At 44.0% G+C, this 18,303-nt stretch overlaps 2 protein-coding genes across 4 annotated transcripts in view; one reads left to right on the top strand and one right to left on the bottom strand.

The window, feature by feature from the left end:
* The window catches only part of FLACC1 (flagellum associated containing coiled-coil domains 1), an 84,480-nt gene that overhangs the window by 53,200 nt on the left and 12,977 nt on the right, over positions 1-18,303 (top strand). For all 3 annotated transcript variants that reach the window (XM_068245165.1, XM_068245164.1, XM_068245166.1), the window contains 4 exons: positions 2,187-2,248; positions 6,406-6,503; positions 13,655-13,707; positions 16,896-16,995. In XM_068245165.1, the coding sequence (XP_068101266.1) occupies positions 2,187-2,248; positions 6,406-6,503; positions 13,655-13,707; positions 16,896-16,995 (313 nt within the window). The remainder of the gene's footprint in view (positions 1-2,186; positions 2,249-6,405; positions 6,504-13,654; positions 13,708-16,895; positions 16,996-18,303) is intronic.
* Positions 4,730-18,303, bottom strand: part of LOC137524819 (caspase-8-like) — a 162,896-nt gene continuing 149,322 nt past the window's right edge. Inside the window, exon 10 of the mRNA XM_068245161.1 lies at positions 4,730-4,804. Within this exon, the coding sequence (XP_068101262.1) occupies positions 4,753-4,804 (52 nt within the window). The 3' untranslated portion in view covers positions 4,730-4,752. The remainder of the gene's footprint in view (positions 4,805-18,303) is intronic.

Below are 18,303 nucleotides of genomic sequence, written 5' to 3'. Positions count from 1 at the left end.
TGCCTACCTTAGTAAAGGAGACTTCAACTTTACATAAAAAATGTTTACTTTATTGGTGACAAGCACTGTGGACTGGACAACGCGTTTCACGGCTCAAGTCCAGTCCACAGTGCTTGTCACCAATAAAGTAAACATTTTTTATGTAAAGTGGAAGTCTCCTTTACTAAGGTAGGCGAACTACATCATTTTTATATATATATATATATATATATATATATATATATATATATATATATATATATATATATATTTAGCAAACAGCATAAGAACCTGAAATACCAAGGGCGCCTCCTACCGTCTCACAATCTAGTCTACTACCCCACTACGTGGGGTCTTCACAGCCCGTTGGGGAGTGAGGAATATTTTTCTAAGGAGCAGCGACCATCCTGATGAAAAGACCGAGTGGGGACGGGATTTTCCCACATGCGTGATGGAGTGGTTGCCTCATTAAGCAACCTATTTTTGTGAGTAGTTTTAAACCCATTTCTTAGACTCTCTATCCAGAGATAATACACCACAAGGGCTCCTGGTGTCCCTGTGTCTTTTTCTTTTTGTCCTGTGCAAGAGTTCAGGTTGCTTTAACACTATAAATTTAAACAACAGACACCAAGATGTGGCTAAAGGCTGCGGCCATCTTTATTGGGGTTTGAATTTATTTTCTTAATTATTTCACCATTAAGAAAATCGGTTTGAATACCAGTAAACATAATCATCACTTGAAAACTTGATAACCATGAACTCATTGACACCAAGGTAGCTATAACACATGCCCACCCATCAGGGTGACATTACCCATTACTTTCGCCTACCTGGATAGGTAACACAGCCCCAATAAAGTTTTGACCAGCGACAAGGGGTGGATGGAAGTTACATTTGCTGGGACCTTATATAGATGCCCGACAGCCTCGATTGGCTGCTCTTAAACTGCCCCCCAGCCAGTAGCCTTTCGACTGCTTGATCTCTCCCCAGATACCGGGAGAGGGAGCTCCACACACCTGCACAATAAACTAACAGCCAGCAGCGGTTACACCAGATTGGAGCACACCGTTAACCCTTTCAGGCTGGTATTCCCATGTGCAGCCCCTTTTATTCATTGTGGCCTTTAACCTGAAACAAGCAGCTCAAGGTTGTCGGTGAGGTTGCACTGTCATTGCACATGCCATTCTAGTTATCGGAGAAGAAAACTAACATAATTATGAAGTCGCATCTGAAAAACATTCCAAGGCTTGGTGCCCCCCATATTCTTATGGAACAAAAGAATGCCCTGTTTTAAAATATATTCCTTGTAATAAAAAGCATTGATCAGGGGTGTAACTAAGAGTCACTGGGCCCCCCTGCAAAACGTTGGATGGGGCAGAACTAGCTCTGCAGACTTCTGCAGCATCACTTCAGTACAGAACACTTGGGGAGGAGTAGAGAAGCTGGGGACAGGACGCTGTACACAAGACCCTGCTGAACACTGAAAAGGGACTGTCTACAAATCTTTGTCTGCAAAACTTTGTATGATTCCTTATCAGTGGCTGAGCAGCTGCAGTCATTAGAACAATTGTGCAGAAAACAGAAAGATTTTTCTCTCCGTGCCCTTAGTTGTCAATGTCTCAGGACAGGGAAAAGAAACTTTTGCCCCATGGGGCCTCTGGGCCACTCTGCAGCTGCATCCCTTGCAGGGTCTATTGTTACGCCCCTGCCATCGATATAGAATGGCATGATGGCGCAGTGGATAGCATTCTTACCTGATGGCACTGGGGTTCCCATTTACAGACTGAGTCAGGGTATGAATTTTGTATTTTCTCCCCATCTTTGCTTGGGTTTCACCCAAGCACTCCGGTTTATTTCTGTATCCTAAAACGTAGTAAGATGATTTGTTCCTCCTAGCCTGGCTTTAGGCTATGTTAGGGACATTAGACTGACCATGGTAGAGACTAGCTCTTCTGAGGGAGGGTTAGTGACACGACCTCTGTAAAGAAGATGCCAATGCTATATAAATATACAATTATAAAATAATTGGCACGAACCGGTCCCTGTGCAGTGTCAGTTGCCTGATAGAGAAACAACATCTACGTTACGGATTACTCCATCCATTTCTCTGGGCTGTTCTCCTGTTGTTCAGAGAACAAGCTCTGTTTTTTTCCTGCAGAATGCCTTTGTACTCATCTGATGTTAAAAATGCTTTTGCTTACTTTTAGATGACCCATGAGCTGGAGGAGAGAGTTTCTGAATTGGAAGCACAACAGGAAGAGGATATGAGGTATAGGCTCTGTTAGGAATTAACTGATGGCTAGTGCTGAATTCAATTTTGCACCAACCCTTTGGGGCTTTTTTGTAGGATGTCCCCCATCATTCTGACCCAGAAATCAATACTCTACCTGCATGGGCGTCCGCAGAAAATTTTCCAGGGGGGGCAAAAAGCGGGGAGCAAAAGCGCGCGCCGCGCCGCAAGTCTGGGTTGGTGTTGTGTGGCCAAAAAATGGAGCTAAGTCATGTGGGTGTGGTCATGAACCAGAATGTGGGTGTGGTCGTGGGTGGAGACAAGTTTACATGAACTAAGCAATGGTGGGACATTAGATTAGGACAGTGGTGGCGAACCTTTTGGAGGTCGAGTGTCCAAACTGCAAAGTCACTTTACTATCACAAAGTGCCAACAGCAATTTAAACTAAAGACAAACGTTTTAACTCATACATGAACATAATGGAAAATTAAGTTGAAAATAAACTGTGAAGATAAACAATTTCATCCATCGTACTCCTGAAAAAATTATTCATTTTTTTTAGAACCTCCCAGTTTCATTTTCTGTTTTAAAAAGCGGAAAAAGTAGGTTTAATGCTATTGTCTCATATGATGATGATTCAGCTTTTTCCATAGTCTCGCAGTTAGCAATCATGTGACCCCCAACAAGACAAATTCAGCAATCATGAGGCCCCCCCCCCCATCAAGACAAATTCAGCAATCATGAGGCCCCCAACATGACCAACTCAGCAATCAAGAGGCCCCCAACAAGACAAATTCAGCAATCATGAGGCCCCCAACAAGACAAATTCAGCAATCATGAGGCCCCCAACAAGACAAATTCAGCACTCTTGAGGCCCGCAACAAATCATGAGGCCCCCAACAAGACAAAGTCAGTAACCATGAGGCCCGCAACAAGACAAATTCAGCAGTCATGAGGCAAATAAATAGACAGCTTTTCACATAAATAGGCAGAATGCCCCCTTAATATGTAGACACCTCTCACCTGGCAGCAGTTCCCCAAAATACACTCAATCTGACAGCAGTGGTTCCCCAAAAATAGGTAGCCCCAGGTCTATAGGTGTCCCCAGAATAGGTGGCCAGCGGTATAGATGTCCCCAGAACTGGTAGCCAGGGGTAGAGATGTCCCCAGAACAGGTAGCCAGGGGTATATGTGCCCAGTATATGTAGTCAGGGGTATATGTGCCCAGTATATGTAGGCAGGGGTATATGTGCCCGGTATATGTCCCCAGTATATGTAGGCAGGGGTATATGTCCCAGTATATGTAGGCAGGGGTATATGTCCCAGTATATGTAGGCAGGGGTATATGTCCCAGTATATGTAGGCAGGGGTATATGTCCCAGTATATGTAGCCAGGGGTTATGTCCCAGTATATGTAGGCAGGGGTATATGTCCCAGTATATGTAGGCAGGGGTATATGTCCCAGTATATGTAGGCAGGGGGTATATGTGCCTAGTATATGTAGGCAGGGGGTATATGTCCCAGTATATGTAGCCAGGGGGATATGTCCCAGTATATGTAGCCAGGGGGATATGTCCCAGTATATGTAGGCAGGGGGTATATGTCCCAGTATATGTAGCCAGGGGGATATGTCCTAGTATATGTAGCCAGGGGGATATGTCCCAGTATATGTAGGCAGGGGTATATGTCCCAGTATATGTAGGCAGGGGGTATATGTGCCCAGAATATGTAGGCAGGGGGTATATGTCCCAGTATATGTAGCCAGGGGGATATGTCCCAGTATATGTAGCCAGGGGTATATGTCCCCAGAAAAAGTGGCCATGTGTGCCCCAGCAGGAGGGGAGCAGCGCAGAGAAGAGGGAGAGCTCTGGGCACTCACCTTAGGGGGCTCTCCCTCCCTCTCTCGCTCTCCCCTCCGGAGTCCGGAATGAAGTGTGCAGCGGCTGGGCAGCGGGCAGAACTTACCACCTCTCGTCGCACGCGCCGGATAGATTAGCCGCTACTCTGGTCTGATCCAGACCAGAGTGCGGCACCAGAACTTCCGGCGCAGGAGCAAGACGAGGTAAGTTCCGCCCGCAGCCCAGCCGCTGCACACTTCATTCCGGAGGGGACAGCGAGGGAGAGAGAGCCCCCTAAGGTGAGGGAAGGGGGGGGGGGGAGACGTCCACCCTTCCCCACTGTGCCCATAGCTTTCTCTCTTCTCTGCGCTGCTCCCCTCCTGCTGGCTGCACGGGCATGCGGCCAGGGGGGGGGGGGGCAGCGGGCGGCCAGGTTCGGGCAGATGCCCGGTTTTGCCGTATGTGCGGACGCCCATGTCTACCTGTCAGATTTTATCTCGTTGTCTAGTTCACACTCTCCATAGGGCACAATTACCTTTTATACTTAGTTTAATTTTAATGATATATTCCAAAAACATTACAATCCTAGCCAGGTCTCACTGACTGCAGAGTCAGAGTACTGCATTGTAGATGTTCTGTTCATACATTGATGTTACTTCTCTGTGTCTCTTGAGTTCCTGCAGTCCTTTCTTACCAGTGGTAACTCAAGCTGGAGCAGTTGAATTGGACATGGGATGCATCCTGTTTAAAGAGACACTGAAGCGAAAAAAAAATTGTGATATTATGATTTGTATGTGTAGTACAGCTAAGAAATAAAACATTAAGATCAGATACATCAGTCTAATTGTTTCCAGTACAGGAAGAGTTAAGAAACTCCAGTTGTTATCTCTATGCAAAAAAGCATTTAAGCTCTGTGACTTTCAAAGTCGTGGAGAGGGCTGTTATCTGACTTTTATTATCTCAAGTGTTATTCAACTATTTACTTTTTCTCTGCCAGAGGAGAGGTCATTAGAGAGGTCACAGACTGCTCTGAAAGAATCATTTTGAATGCTGAGTGGTGTGTAATCTGCACATATTATAGAATGATGCAATGTTGGAAAAAACACTATATACCTGAAAATAAAAATATGAGAATATTTTCTTTGCTGCTAAACTTCTAGTAATTATTCATAGTACACAACCAATTCATTATATCATATATATTTTTTTCGCTTCAGTGTCTCTTTAAAAGGTTGCCCACTATTATAGTGGCATCCTGGCTTTAAGGTTAGGTGCCCATGAAAGAGGGGGTTAATGGAATACTATCGATGTATGCATTTATTTTTAAATGCTGTATGTTGTAGCACACATTAGGGCAAGTACTAGGAGCAATTTGATTCCTCACACAGCTGTTCCTCTCAGCTGTAAAATCCTCAGTCAGTTTTGGTGTCAGTGTTGGATACAAAATGTATCTAATACTGAGCTCCCAGAGGGCTAGACCATGTGTCTGCACAGGGGAGTTGCTATCAACTCCTCAGTTTATAGTTTAATTATCACCTTGTTGAAAGAATCTTATTGATATGGTGGTAAGGGGTTAAAGATTCTAGCAATGTGTGTTTATTATCTTTGCTTCTCTTGACTGATAAAGATACTAATAATGCTAATTGTAGACAGTGGTCTGCCCCTCTCAGCAGCTTGTAAAGTGGATGCAGCCTGGAGTGAATCACCTCAAGCAGGCAGCCAGTCTGAGTGCAATATTCCAGCTCATTTAGTTACCTGTTACCACCTCAGATCAGCCTATTTCTCCTCATGTCTGCTGCATGCTGTGAGTGACACAGTGACATATATTTGTGAGCTGTGTGACAGAGTAACCAAGCAGCTCAGGGTGACCCAAACTACTATGAGCTGTGTGAGAAATTAATTTTTAAGCAGGGATAGTGAGAGAGAGAGACCTGGGTGAATAAATAAAGTGCCCCTAGCACTAGTGGTAATGTGTTAGAGTATTAAAAAAAAGTCGTTTCAATCGATAGTATTCCTTCAAGGTTAGTTACTCACTAGGTTGAAGGTTAGGTGCCGAAGAGGGGGGGGGGGAGGGGGGGGGTACGAATAGGCACCCACTTGGGGAGGGTTAAGGTTAGACACTACTACCGCTATCCTGCTTAGGAAGAAGGTTGGATGTATGTATTGCTTTAATGAACATGGTTATTTTGTCAAGTTCTACTTTTGTATACATTTGTTAAACTTGAATGCAAAAATATTGAAACCAAAGCTCATTAGTATGATAAGATGACTACAAAAAGACTTTGAGGAACATTTGCAGCTTGTAAGATTCCCTTAAAAATGTACCAAAGACTGTTTATTAAATGTATTGTGCTAAGGGTTCTCCAGGAGAAGCATACTGCCATGCTGTTAACTCTTCAGCAAGAGAACGAGGCAAAACTGATGCAAGAGACAGAAGAGGCTGACAGAAGATATGGTAAGTAACCATCATCCTACCACAAATATTTGTTTGAAGGACATTTGAGTAGAGATGGCCCGAACCTCCGATTTTCGGTTCATGAACCGGGTTCGCGAACTTCCGCAAAAGTTCGGTTTGTGCGAACTTTCGTGAACCGCAATAGACTTCAATGGGGAGGCGAACTTTGAAAACTAGAAACACTTATGCTGGCCACAAAAGTGATGGAAAAGATGTTTCAAGGGGTCTAACACCTGGAGGGGGGAATGGCGGAGTGGGATAGACGCCAAAAGTCCCGGGGGAAAATCTGGGTTTGACACAAAGCAGTGTTTTAAGGGCAGAAATCACATTGAATGCTAAATTGCAGGCCTAAAGTGCTTTAAAGGGGAACTGAAGTAAGAGGTATACGGAGGCTGCCATATTTATTTCCTTTTAATCAATTCCAGTTGCCTGGCAGCCCTGCTGGTCTATTTCTCTGCAGTAGTATCTGAATAACACCAGAAACAAGCATGCAGCTAGTCTTTTCAGATCTGACTTTAAAGTCTAAAACACCTGATCTGCTGCATGCTTGTTCAGGGGCTATGGCTAATAGTATTAGAGGCAGAGGATCAGCAGGGCTGCCAGGCAACTGGTATTTCTTAAAAGAAAATAAATATGGCAGCCTCCGTATACCTCTTACTTCAGTTCCCCTTTAAAACATCTTGCATGTGTATACATCAATCAGGGAGTGTAATAAGAGTACTGCTGCACACTGACACACCAAACTCACTGTGTAACGCACTGAAAACAGCTGTTTGTGTAGTGACGGCTGTGCTGGACTAGTGCGCACCATGGTGAGAGTGCAGGCCGTGGCGGTTTTCAAGCCCATATGGTCGCCGGGCTGAGGTAGCTGAATGACAGAACAGTGACTGTCCAGCTGATCAAATTTGGTCTGTCGACAATGAAGCAACAAAGCTTTATATCGTGGGTGTGCCGCCTGGAGTCCTGGTGGACCCTGTTGGTGGTGGCGGAGAAGGCAGTCAAGCGACCTGCGGGCAGAGATGCTGTGTGGGGAGCGACTTAGTCTTGGGGCAGTCAGTCACACGGCGGAGGTAGGAGATGCTGTGTGTGGGGACTGACTTAGTCTTCAGGCAGGCCTGAGCGTGCTGTGCAGACCAGGCATCCGTGGTCAGATGGACCCTTGACCCAACGCTGTGTGCCAGAGATGTCACCACTTGCCTATCAACATCACGGTACAATTTAGGTATCGCCTTTTTTGAGAAAAAATTGTGGCCTGGTATCTTCCACTGCGGTGTGTGGCTTTGATTTTGTGTACTGATTTTCCTCAGGTGGTCATCCCATTGCAGTTTGTGCTTTGTAATCATGTGCCTTCATAAGGTAGTTGTCCCTACGCGGGTCTTGGTCTTTCCACGGCTCAATTTTTGGTTGCAGAGAGTACAGATGGCATTGCTCTCATCTGAGGCAGACACACAAAACAATTTCCACACCACTGAGCCCTGGGGTGATGGCACTTTGGTGGTGGCGGCCGACTGATTGTTAAGTGGGGTGCCAGAATCAGAGCAGGAGGAGGAAGATATGTCACGCTTCCATGCGGAAGCTGAGAAAGATGAGGTGTTCTGTGGTAAATAGTCAACTACGTCCTGACAATATTGGGGGTTGATGGCACGTGCCTTCTTCTGAACACTGTACTTTGGTCGAGGGCCGCACGAAATCATGACAACGCGACCTCGAACAGACCTGCCAGGTGGCCAGCCTCTGCCTTTTGTTTTGTCCATATTGGGGGGGGGGGGGGGGGTGATGAAGTGAAAGGTATGCACTGACTTGACTAATACAATGTGCAGTCACACAGGTGCAGTTAACAGGTATGCAGGGAGTGGTATATCACACTGCGTGCACTCACGTAGGTAGGTGGGTGCACTGAACACAGTCACACACAGGGAGGTAGCGGACAGGCACAGTGAGCGCTCAACTCACGTAGGTAGGTGGGTGCACTGTGAACAACAGGTAGGCAGGTATATGCAGTAATGGGTATTACAATGCGCACCTGTCACACACACAATCAGGTAGTCACTTAATGTCCTGGGCCTGGCAGTAGCACACACACAGTATGAATTATCAAGGCTGTCTATGCAACACAAGTGTCAGAGGGACACACATAAAAAAAAAAATAGAACACAAAAACAAGATTAGCTCTCAAAAGCGCTGTTGTGGGGTGCTAGTTTAGCAATAAGAATCAGCAAGGAGCAAGCTAAGAAGCCTACAAGAGCCTAACTAATCTTTCCTTATGAGAGTCTGCAGCAGCAGCTGTCCCTTCTCTATTCACTTGAGTAAAATGGCCGGCGATGCCTGCCTTGTATAAGGGGGGGGGGGGGGGTGGCTCCAGGAGGGAGTGTAGCCTGATTGGCTACAATGTGCCTGCTGACTGTGATGTAGAGGGTCAAAGTTGACCCTAATGGTGCATTATGGGGGCGAACCGAACTTCCGGCAAAGTTTGCGGTTCTCTGCGATCGCGAACCCCCGGAAGTTCACCGGCGAACCATTCGGGCCATCTCTACATCTGAGACCAAAAATAGATGTTAAATGGAGTACATACTTTTGTCTGTAACGACATCCTTTGGCAGGCTGTGTCTTCTGTCTAACACCCCCCTTCCCCCCCCCAATCCATTTCCTCTCTTATAAGTCCCATTAGTAGGCCCTCGAACTGGAAGAGATTGCCCTCGCGCATGCACAGTAGTCTCCCCATGGTCGCTGGCAATAGAGCCGCCAGTAGCGCCAGGGCCTACTAACGGGACTTATAATGGACAAAAGGAGGGGGAGGGAGGAATGGATGACACAGCCTGCCAAAGGTTGCCATTACTAATAAAAAAGGATCAGAAAGGCTTTTGCACCAACATAATTTTATGCCAAGATTAAGTTAATTTAAGTAAGTGACCTCCAGTGTTCTGATTGCTCTGCTTAGCTGGACACAGTTATGTAGTGGATTGCTGTAAATGAAACTGATTGCATTTCTCCACATCAGCAGCACTCTCTGCTATTCTCTTGAGGCATTTGACATCCCTGAGGTTGGACCCAAATCCTACCCCAACTCACATTCCAGGTGATGCCTGGCCACTGCATTGGCACAGAGGCTGGTTATTTGTATGGCCATGTGAATAGAATGGGGGAATGCATTTAAAATGTCAGATCAGTTGAGCACAATGAATCTGCAATCACTTATAATCTACAGTCACCTTTACGACTTTAGACACATTTTAATTGATTTGTTTGCATAAATCAGTTATCCATTGACAAACCTTTACTAACCTGTATCATTTATGCATCGGTGCTCAGTTAGCATATAGTCTATACATGCTATCAGGCAGTTTCTATACAATAACCGAGTTCCGGCATCTAAACTTTATAGCTGATGCTGAGCTGCTACATCTTACCGCTATTCAAGATTGTAGCTATGGCTAAAGGTGTCCCAACAAAATATTAGCACGTGTCTTCTTTTTTTGTACATGCAGTGTAATAGTGGGCGGCTATAACTAACAAGAAGACTTTACTGATCCCTTCATCTTTCTCCACTGAAGATGACTATACACACCAACCAGTTGCACCGAGATTTTATAACAAATGCCATACACAGTGGCGTAGCTAAGAAGCCGTGGGCCCCAGTGCAATTTTAGCATTAGGGCACCCCAAGCATGCTATAGATAACAATTGATATAACACACTAAAACCAATCAAAGACAACCACCATGTCAGACGTGCAAGAAGGGGATGGGAAACGGTGTGTTAATGATAACTACTATTCTAATCAACTATAGAAGTAAATATTATCAGCACAGGACCAATAAAGAGCTAATACTGTGTTTGAGGAGTGGGCCCCTCGGGGCCTATCTAGCCCAAGGGCACCATTGCAGTCGCTACCTCTGCACCCCCTATTGCTACGCCACTGGTCATACAGGAGTAGATAAACAAACCGTGTTGAAAAAGTAGACTTTTTATAGCTAACAAACATTTCATAATACTGGATTTCAGTGATTTATGGCCCTGATTCAGTTAACCTTTCTCTTGTGTTTCTCACCGGATATGTTTTCTCATGTATTCATACAATACACTTTTATTACCTAGCAGGTGAGAAAGTGGTTAAGAAAAGTAATAGTGAACTTGACTAAACTTGGGACAGTCTGTTTTTTGAGTAGTTTTTTTTTGTTGTTGTTGCTTGCTGACAGCTGAAAAAGTATTTTACTGGTAAGAGTGTCAAAACATCTCCTGTGAGAAAACCTAACCGATCTAGTCATCTCCATTAACTATTTCAGCCACATGGATGTGAGTCTCACGTCCGCGGCTGGTGCTGCTGCAGCCGCAGGGACGTGAAATGTACGATTTTGCGGACGGAAGCCCACAATCGAGATGGTCCCAGTGACAGGGGGATTGGTGGCAGGGGATAAAAGTCCCCTGAGCCAATCCATACTTGTCCATCGAAAATGATCGCTGTATTTGTTCAAAAACCGTGATCAATCTCAAATCTCAGATCTTTAGATTGTTCCCATTCATCTTCCCTCTAGGTACCCTTGATCGCCGGCATCAATAAGATGCCTGCGTCACATCCGAAGTAACACAACCACACATTACTTCCTATTTGCGTATTTTTTGCAAGCAATAGTAAATAATGCGCAAGGACATATTGTGGCCAAAGAGTAAAATTACACTTACAGACATTAGTAATACTGTACATCCTCTTTGCATTCATATTTAAAAAATGTATTCCCTATTAAATGATGTGCTTAAAATTAGTGAGAGATGTAAAACTGAAAAAAAATGCACCTTTATCTCCAAATAAAATATTGTCACCATACATTGTACTAGGAATATAATTTAAATGTTGCAATAACCGGGACAAATGGGCAAATAAAATATGTGGCTTTTATCCACAGTTTTATATTTTATTTTAAAACTATAATGGCCGAAAACTGAGAAATAATGATTTTTTTTCCATTTTTTTCTTATTATTCCCATTAAAATGCATTTAGAATAAAATAATACTTAGCATAATGTACCACCCAAAGAAAATCTAATTGGTGTTGAAAAAAACAAGGTATAGATCATTTTGTTTTGATAAGTAGTGCTAAACTTATTGGGGAATGAAAGTGAGAAGCGCTGAAATGTGAATATTCCTCTCGTCCATAAACAAAACAACCCACGGGCTGAAGTGGTTAAAGGGAATCTGAAGTTAAAATAAACGTATGAGATAATGAATTGCATGTGTAGTACAGCTAAGAAATAGAACATCAGTATTTATTTATATAGCGCCGACGCAGCACTGTACAAAGTAGATTGTCTTGCCACTAACTGTCCCTCTGAGGGGCTCACAAGCTAGTCCCTACCATAGTTATATGTGTATGTGTGTATCGTGTAGTGCACGTATCATAGTCTAGGGCCAATTTAGGGGGAAACCAATTAAGTTATCTATATGTTTTTGGGGATGTGAGAAGAAACCGGAGTGCCCGGAGGAATCCCACACAGACACCGGGGCACAGGGTGAACATAACACAAACTCCTTGCAGATGTTGACCTAGCTGGGATTCGAACCAGCCAGGAACCCAGCGCTGCAAGGGGAAAGCGCTAACCACTATGCCACCGTGCTGCCCTAGTAGCAGTAAAACCTTGGATTGAGAGTAATTTGGTTTAAGAGTGCTTTGTACAACAAGCAGAAAAGTATACATGCGTCACACTATCACAACTGAGCCGATAGTTCTTCTCCCTTTGGAGCTGCAGGATTGCACTTCATTGTACTTCATCTGAGTGTAGAGACTGTGCAAAGTCACAACACCATTAAATCCTCAAAGGTAGGGAAAAGCAACTGTCATTGGATAAGTTCCTTGTTAAAGTACCCCTTACCCTCTTCCCTCCTCCCATTAAACTTTTAATATTGATTTATTGCTGGTGCTGTGACTAGCACACAGCACCAGCCTTCCCCCTCTTGTGCCCCCTCTAACCCCCGTTCTGCTCAGTCAAAGTCTTTGACTGAGGCATAACGTCGGATATTATCGGGGAGGAAGTGACAGTTCTTCCTCCCCGCTGTGCGTACATAACTCCGCCTCCTCCACCTGTCGCTGTGTGCAGACTTGTGATAATTGAGGTTGGATATTCTTCCGACCTCAATTAACTTGAGCCCACACACAGCGCAGCTCCCCTGCATGCTGTGTGCAGTGAAACACACATGGAGCTAAAGCGGCAGGTGGAGAGGGCAGAGTTATGTACACACAGCGAGAAGGAAGAACTGTCACTTCCTCCCTGATCATAATTGCTGTTAGAATGGGCCACAGGGGGGGCACTGGATGGAGGAGGATGGTGCTGTGTAAAAGTCACACAGCACCAGTAATAAAAAACTATTTAAAAGTATATCAAGACCAGGTCAGGGGTACTTTAAAGCCACTAAAAAAAAATAAAAAAAAAATAAAAAAGAGTGCAGGTTATAAACAGACAACGGGACTAATTTCTTAAGCAGCAAATTGGTTTTCCTGTCCTGTGCAAGAGTTTGGGTCCTTTAACACTCCCCCGGCTTTATAATATACTTGCTTGAAAAAAAATCTTTGATTTGAAGTTTTTATAAAATAAACAATTATCTATTATAAATGTTTTATAGCATATGGTAGCCTTAACTCCCAGAATGAATTATTTTGCTGTAGTATTGTAAAAAATAAGACCTCTTCATAAAGAACAACAGATCCTAGTTATCAATCACCAAAACTGGAAAACTGATTTTTTTTCCTAGTTAAAGGCTTTGCTTATCTTCCTCCTCACCCTCTCAAAAGGGTTGCATGGGTAGAATGGGTTGCATGGAAGAGAGTTTGTCAGTGACATTTGTAATTAACTTTGTTCAGGGAAATATAACCTCAAATCATCATGAATGATGAGTAAGGTGTGTAGTGAGCTCTCTTAACTATAAAGCCACAATCTCTTCTCATTATAAAACCTTTCCTGGTAGAAATGCAAACCAACCTCCAAAAATGAAAATTGTTTTTATTGACATTTATATTTTTTTGAGGAAAAAAAACTATATATGTTTTATTTTATAACCTGTCTAGTTGTGCAGATAGAATATGCATTGCATTTTGTATTATGATAAGAGTCTGGGTGATTACCGGTATATATTTTGACGTGAAATATTTTGTTTAATGTAGATGAGTTACAGAAGGAGATGGATCTGTTGAGAAGTTCCTTCAAGACTTACCAGGTAAATTCATGAACGGACGTTTTTGCTCTTTAAATAACAAACTAAAGAGTCCAACAAAATCCATTTATACATGTAAAACATTTCACCCGGGAACAGAGAGACTGTTGCTATCCATCTACATATACAGCCAGAGGTTAAAGCAGCAATCCGTGGCCCTTGTTCAATTCACTTTTTTTCCTAAGTTTTCTCCTAGAAGAACATTTTTCATCTTCTGTTTAACTTAAAAAGCCACTTTTCTATGCATTTTTATGTTGCGATTGCATAAACGCGTATATGCATACACGTATGCAAATTTATTTTGCAATCAATCCAAAAACAGCATGAAATTTTTTCCCCCACTTTTGAGGACGAAAAAGTGCGTCTTATAAGGTGAAAAATCTACTGTGTAGTTAAATGAAGTGTGTCTGCATGATTTCCTAAGACATTAAAATCCTCAGGGCTCTTTTCCATACAGCCCCTTGGCTCTGCGCTGCGCATCACTCCCAGTGGGGGCATGGCTTGCGATCCCATTCATTAATAATGAATGAAATCGCAGGCTGAAGCACCCCAAAATGCAGGCAACCATGTGTGGCGATTCAGCTGTGAATCGTCGCGCAGGAATGTAGACGGAAGTCAGTGCAATCTATGCACTGTCTGCTGTCCCTGCGATCGAGTTTCCATAAGCATGGCCGAAAGCGCACTATATGGAAACAAGCCCTTAGAATTGTTCCAACACCAAGATTTATAGTTTATCCATGACACACTAGATATCAGGTACTGAGTTCAAATTTATCGACATTTAGGCTTGGTACAATCTATGTAATTTTTACTCCAGATTATATTTCCGATCGAGCCAAAAAAAAAAAAAAAATCCAGTCTACTGATTGCCAGCAACCTATCCTAAGCTCAAAATCGATCTTTCCTGGTTGGAAGCAGATCAGACATGGTGGAAAATATCTAAATAGATCAAAATAGCATTCTGTGTTTTTGTCCTTTCGATCGATGATGATCAGAATGATCAAAAGTATGAACAAAATTTTAATACCATCGCATACATGTGTATACTAGCTTTCTTCTATATCCGATCAATGTCAGATCTGAATATCGACTGGATCTCTCGCTCAAGGATCTGAAGTTAATATTACATTACGTGTACCACTCTTAAGAAGCTTTCTGTGGAAATTTACTGATACTCTACTATTGATATCTACTATTTAGTGTCAATTTTCGTTAGTAAATTATCAGTAGCTGTTACTGATATTTTACTATAGCTAAACCTAATAAGAGCAAGAGGCGTAGCAGGAGCCAATCACACCCTGACGATTTGTCAAATGAGGACAAAAAACGCATTGTTGGGTGGGGCCTCGACTTGAGTGTTACACCAAGCTGCACGTCGGCTCTCTTAGGCTGGCGTCTGAGCAAATTACACAGGCTCTCAGCTGATACAGTGCCTTCTTGTGCTGGAGTGCTGCCCTGCCTTGCAGACACTGAGGAGTGGGTATCCACGGAACTATTTACGTTGGACATGGTGAGATCTTACCATGAGCCAATTGAGTGGTAATACTGCATTTATGGGTGTGCATCAGTCCTAGCCATCTGGGAAATGATTGCTCAGCTAGACTCCTGTGTCATATTTAACAATTTTGCTTTGCATCGCTGTATGGACAGTGATTGTGTATGTCCGTGAGTGTGATACCGGCTTAGCTTATTTATGTTGCGCAGCATGTTAGCTGGTTCATGCATCTTACCACTTTATCTGTTGGTCCTGTGATTTTAATTATTGGCAGAACTTAGCATGCGGCTGCCATGAGTGCCTTTTTGATACAATAAAAATTCATTTTGCCTTTTCATTGAACTGTGAGCCTTCGTTTTTATCTGTATTATACTGCATTATATTCTGGTGGCTTGATGCCAGACGAGGCAGGAAAAGGATGATAATAAACATATTGTTTAATTAGCGGTGTTTATTACTTTATAGCTAAACCTAACCCTACTTTCACACAAAACTCTCCACTACCTAGCCCTAACCCTAAGACACTCTAAGACACCCACCCCTCGGTGTTGCCTAAACCTAAGACCCGGTGGTGCCTAACCCTATGATCCTCTCCTGGTGGTGCCTAAACGATAATTACTGGGTGCTGCCTGGTGCTCAAACTACCCCTTTGTAATCAGAGAAAAGGTGCAAAAATTTATAATTATCAGGTGTTGCCTGTTGCCTAAATTTCCCTTTTGGCACCGGCTTGCTGATATTTTCAATTAAAGTCAATGGGTGGAGCCCAATTTGTCCAGAACCCGCATACGCCTGATTTGCCTGATTCTACTTAAAATAGCTTTTCAGAATAAAAATAACAAGGGAACCACTAGTGTTTAACATTTTCGGGACCGCCTCTATGAGATCCTACGCCGCACTTGTGGCTGTTCTAGCCTGATGCGGCGTAGGATCTACGCCGGCCCGCAGTTTCCGCTCTCGACGCGATCGTGCGCACCCGGAGGGGGAGATTAAGCTGTCATATGACAGCCGACATCTCCCCCCAGTGATCAGCAGCCATCGCGTATGGCTGCTGATCACATGATCACTACGATCGCCGTCGGATCGTAGTGATCAGTTTGACAGCTGCGGCGGCAGGGGGGGGGGGGAAAGAAGAGGATCCATTCACCTCCCTGCCGTTCCAGCGACGATCGGCACCCCCCTCCGCTCTGGCCGGCATCTCTGCTCCGTCTGACGTCAGCGCCGGGTCCCGGCTTGATGACGTCATCAAGCCGCGACCCGGAACTGATCGTCAGACAGAACGGAGAGGCTGGCTGGAGAAGAGGGTTCCGTGCGGCTCATCGCTGGAGCCTGGAAGGTAAGTGAAGGCTGCTGGCAGAAGGGGGTGGCCCAGGCCACCATGGGGGAACACAATTCCAGGCAGCCACAGACTGGATCCGGCCGCCTGACCCCCCCAAACGCGTGCACCCCCTTCCCGCGCAAAATGCCTGGTCCTTAAGGGGGGGTAGGTGGCCGGTCCCGAAAAGGTTAAAGATGCAATTTGGAGCTGTCATTCGTTTCCCTTTTTTTCCATTAATTTGTAACTGGCCTGCAGCAAGTACTCAGGCCAGCTCTCTGAACACTGCACTGATTGCATACTTAGTTTAAAAAGTAACAAGCCTAGCACATGTCTGTCATATGTGTATCCTGTTATGTGTGTATCTGATGATGTTTTATGCAGGAGAGTCTCTCAGAGGAAGTGAATGAAGTGTGGCTCAAGAAAGAAGCCAAATGGAAGGAGTCAAATGAAGAGCAAAAGATGATTGAATTGTCAAAGCAACGTAAGATCCAGCTGTGTAATTACCTAGGCACACTAATACAGCCTTACTGTAATTAACCTCCCTAGAGGTATGATTATTTCCAGATTTTAATGTCTGAAAGCGGTGCAATTATTTTCACAAGCTTTTAGACCCTAAAAATCCTACTGCTAGATAGATCTGCGGCAGGCCTGCACATTACTCACCTCCTATGGATCCAGCTCTGGGTTACCACTCTACAGATTTCCAACCTGAGATTGACTCGGGGTTACCGCTAAGGAGGTTAATAAATGTAACTGGGATAATGAATTCTAGCTGTACCTTTGATTTCAGCAGGGGCATGGATTGTAAATGACGGAATAGCATTATGGACGACGTTACAGTACATTCCACCTGTAACCAAAATATAAAGCCTGATAACGGCACTGCTGTGCTTTGGAATCTCCCGCATCTGAGAGTCAGATTCTGCCCCATCATCTGGAAGAACATCACCACCACTCACAACCCCTGGGTAGAGCACTGAATAGTGACATGGTGCTGATAAGGTGGCGAGATACCCCACAATATAGCCCCATCTGCTGCACATATGGCGGGCAAAAAAGTGGGGCATAAAGAAAAGGAGGCTGCAAATGGGGAGCAACAAATGGAAGAGGAGAGCTGCCGTCAAAGAGAGGGGCCGCCTTACATGGATGTTATGCATAGACTAGGGGGCTGGACATAAAATTGCAGGGGGCTGCTGCACATGGAAAGGGAGCTTGAAGAATGTTGGCCTACGAGTGAAAAAAGAATAAATCCAGACAGGCGCATTTGTCCTTGTAATTGTCATTCCATTATACTAAATTTTGATAAAGTGGAAACGAAAAACACTAGATCATATGTAGACAAACCTGAATAAGTATTTGTGGCAAGTTAAAAGCATGAAGGAATGTTTGAAAAGCATTTATACACAATTATGGAGTGCAGCTAATAAATGTGTCAGGGGGTACTCAAGTTGACTTCCTCCACAGTTAGAGATACTTGGCTAACAGTGTCATTCATGAATGGGCACATGCTAAAATAATGTTCAGAAACACTGATACAGAAAATCATTTTCATAAAGGGAGGGAACACACTTGCAGGGCCGTTTTCCCCTGTGATTCCTGGGTCTCCGTCAGCTTATGTGATCACATTTTTCGTGAATGTTTTGCCCCGATAGTTCTGTGGTTTTTGTTTGCGGCGGCATATACTGTGATTGCAAACGCACACGTCATACGGGAAAAAGCAGAAAGCTGTGCGATTTAAAAACACATGGAAAATCGCAAATGCAAACAACCGGTCACGACGAAAATTTCC

This window comes from Hyperolius riggenbachi, chromosome 7 (genome assembly GCF_040937935.1).
Source record: "Hyperolius riggenbachi isolate aHypRig1 chromosome 7, aHypRig1.pri, whole genome shotgun sequence".
NCBI lineage: Eukaryota > Metazoa > Chordata > Amphibia > Anura > Hyperoliidae > Hyperolius > Hyperolius riggenbachi.
Note: the sequence above shows the minus strand (reverse complement) of the source record. Positions and strands in the feature narration are given on the sequence as shown.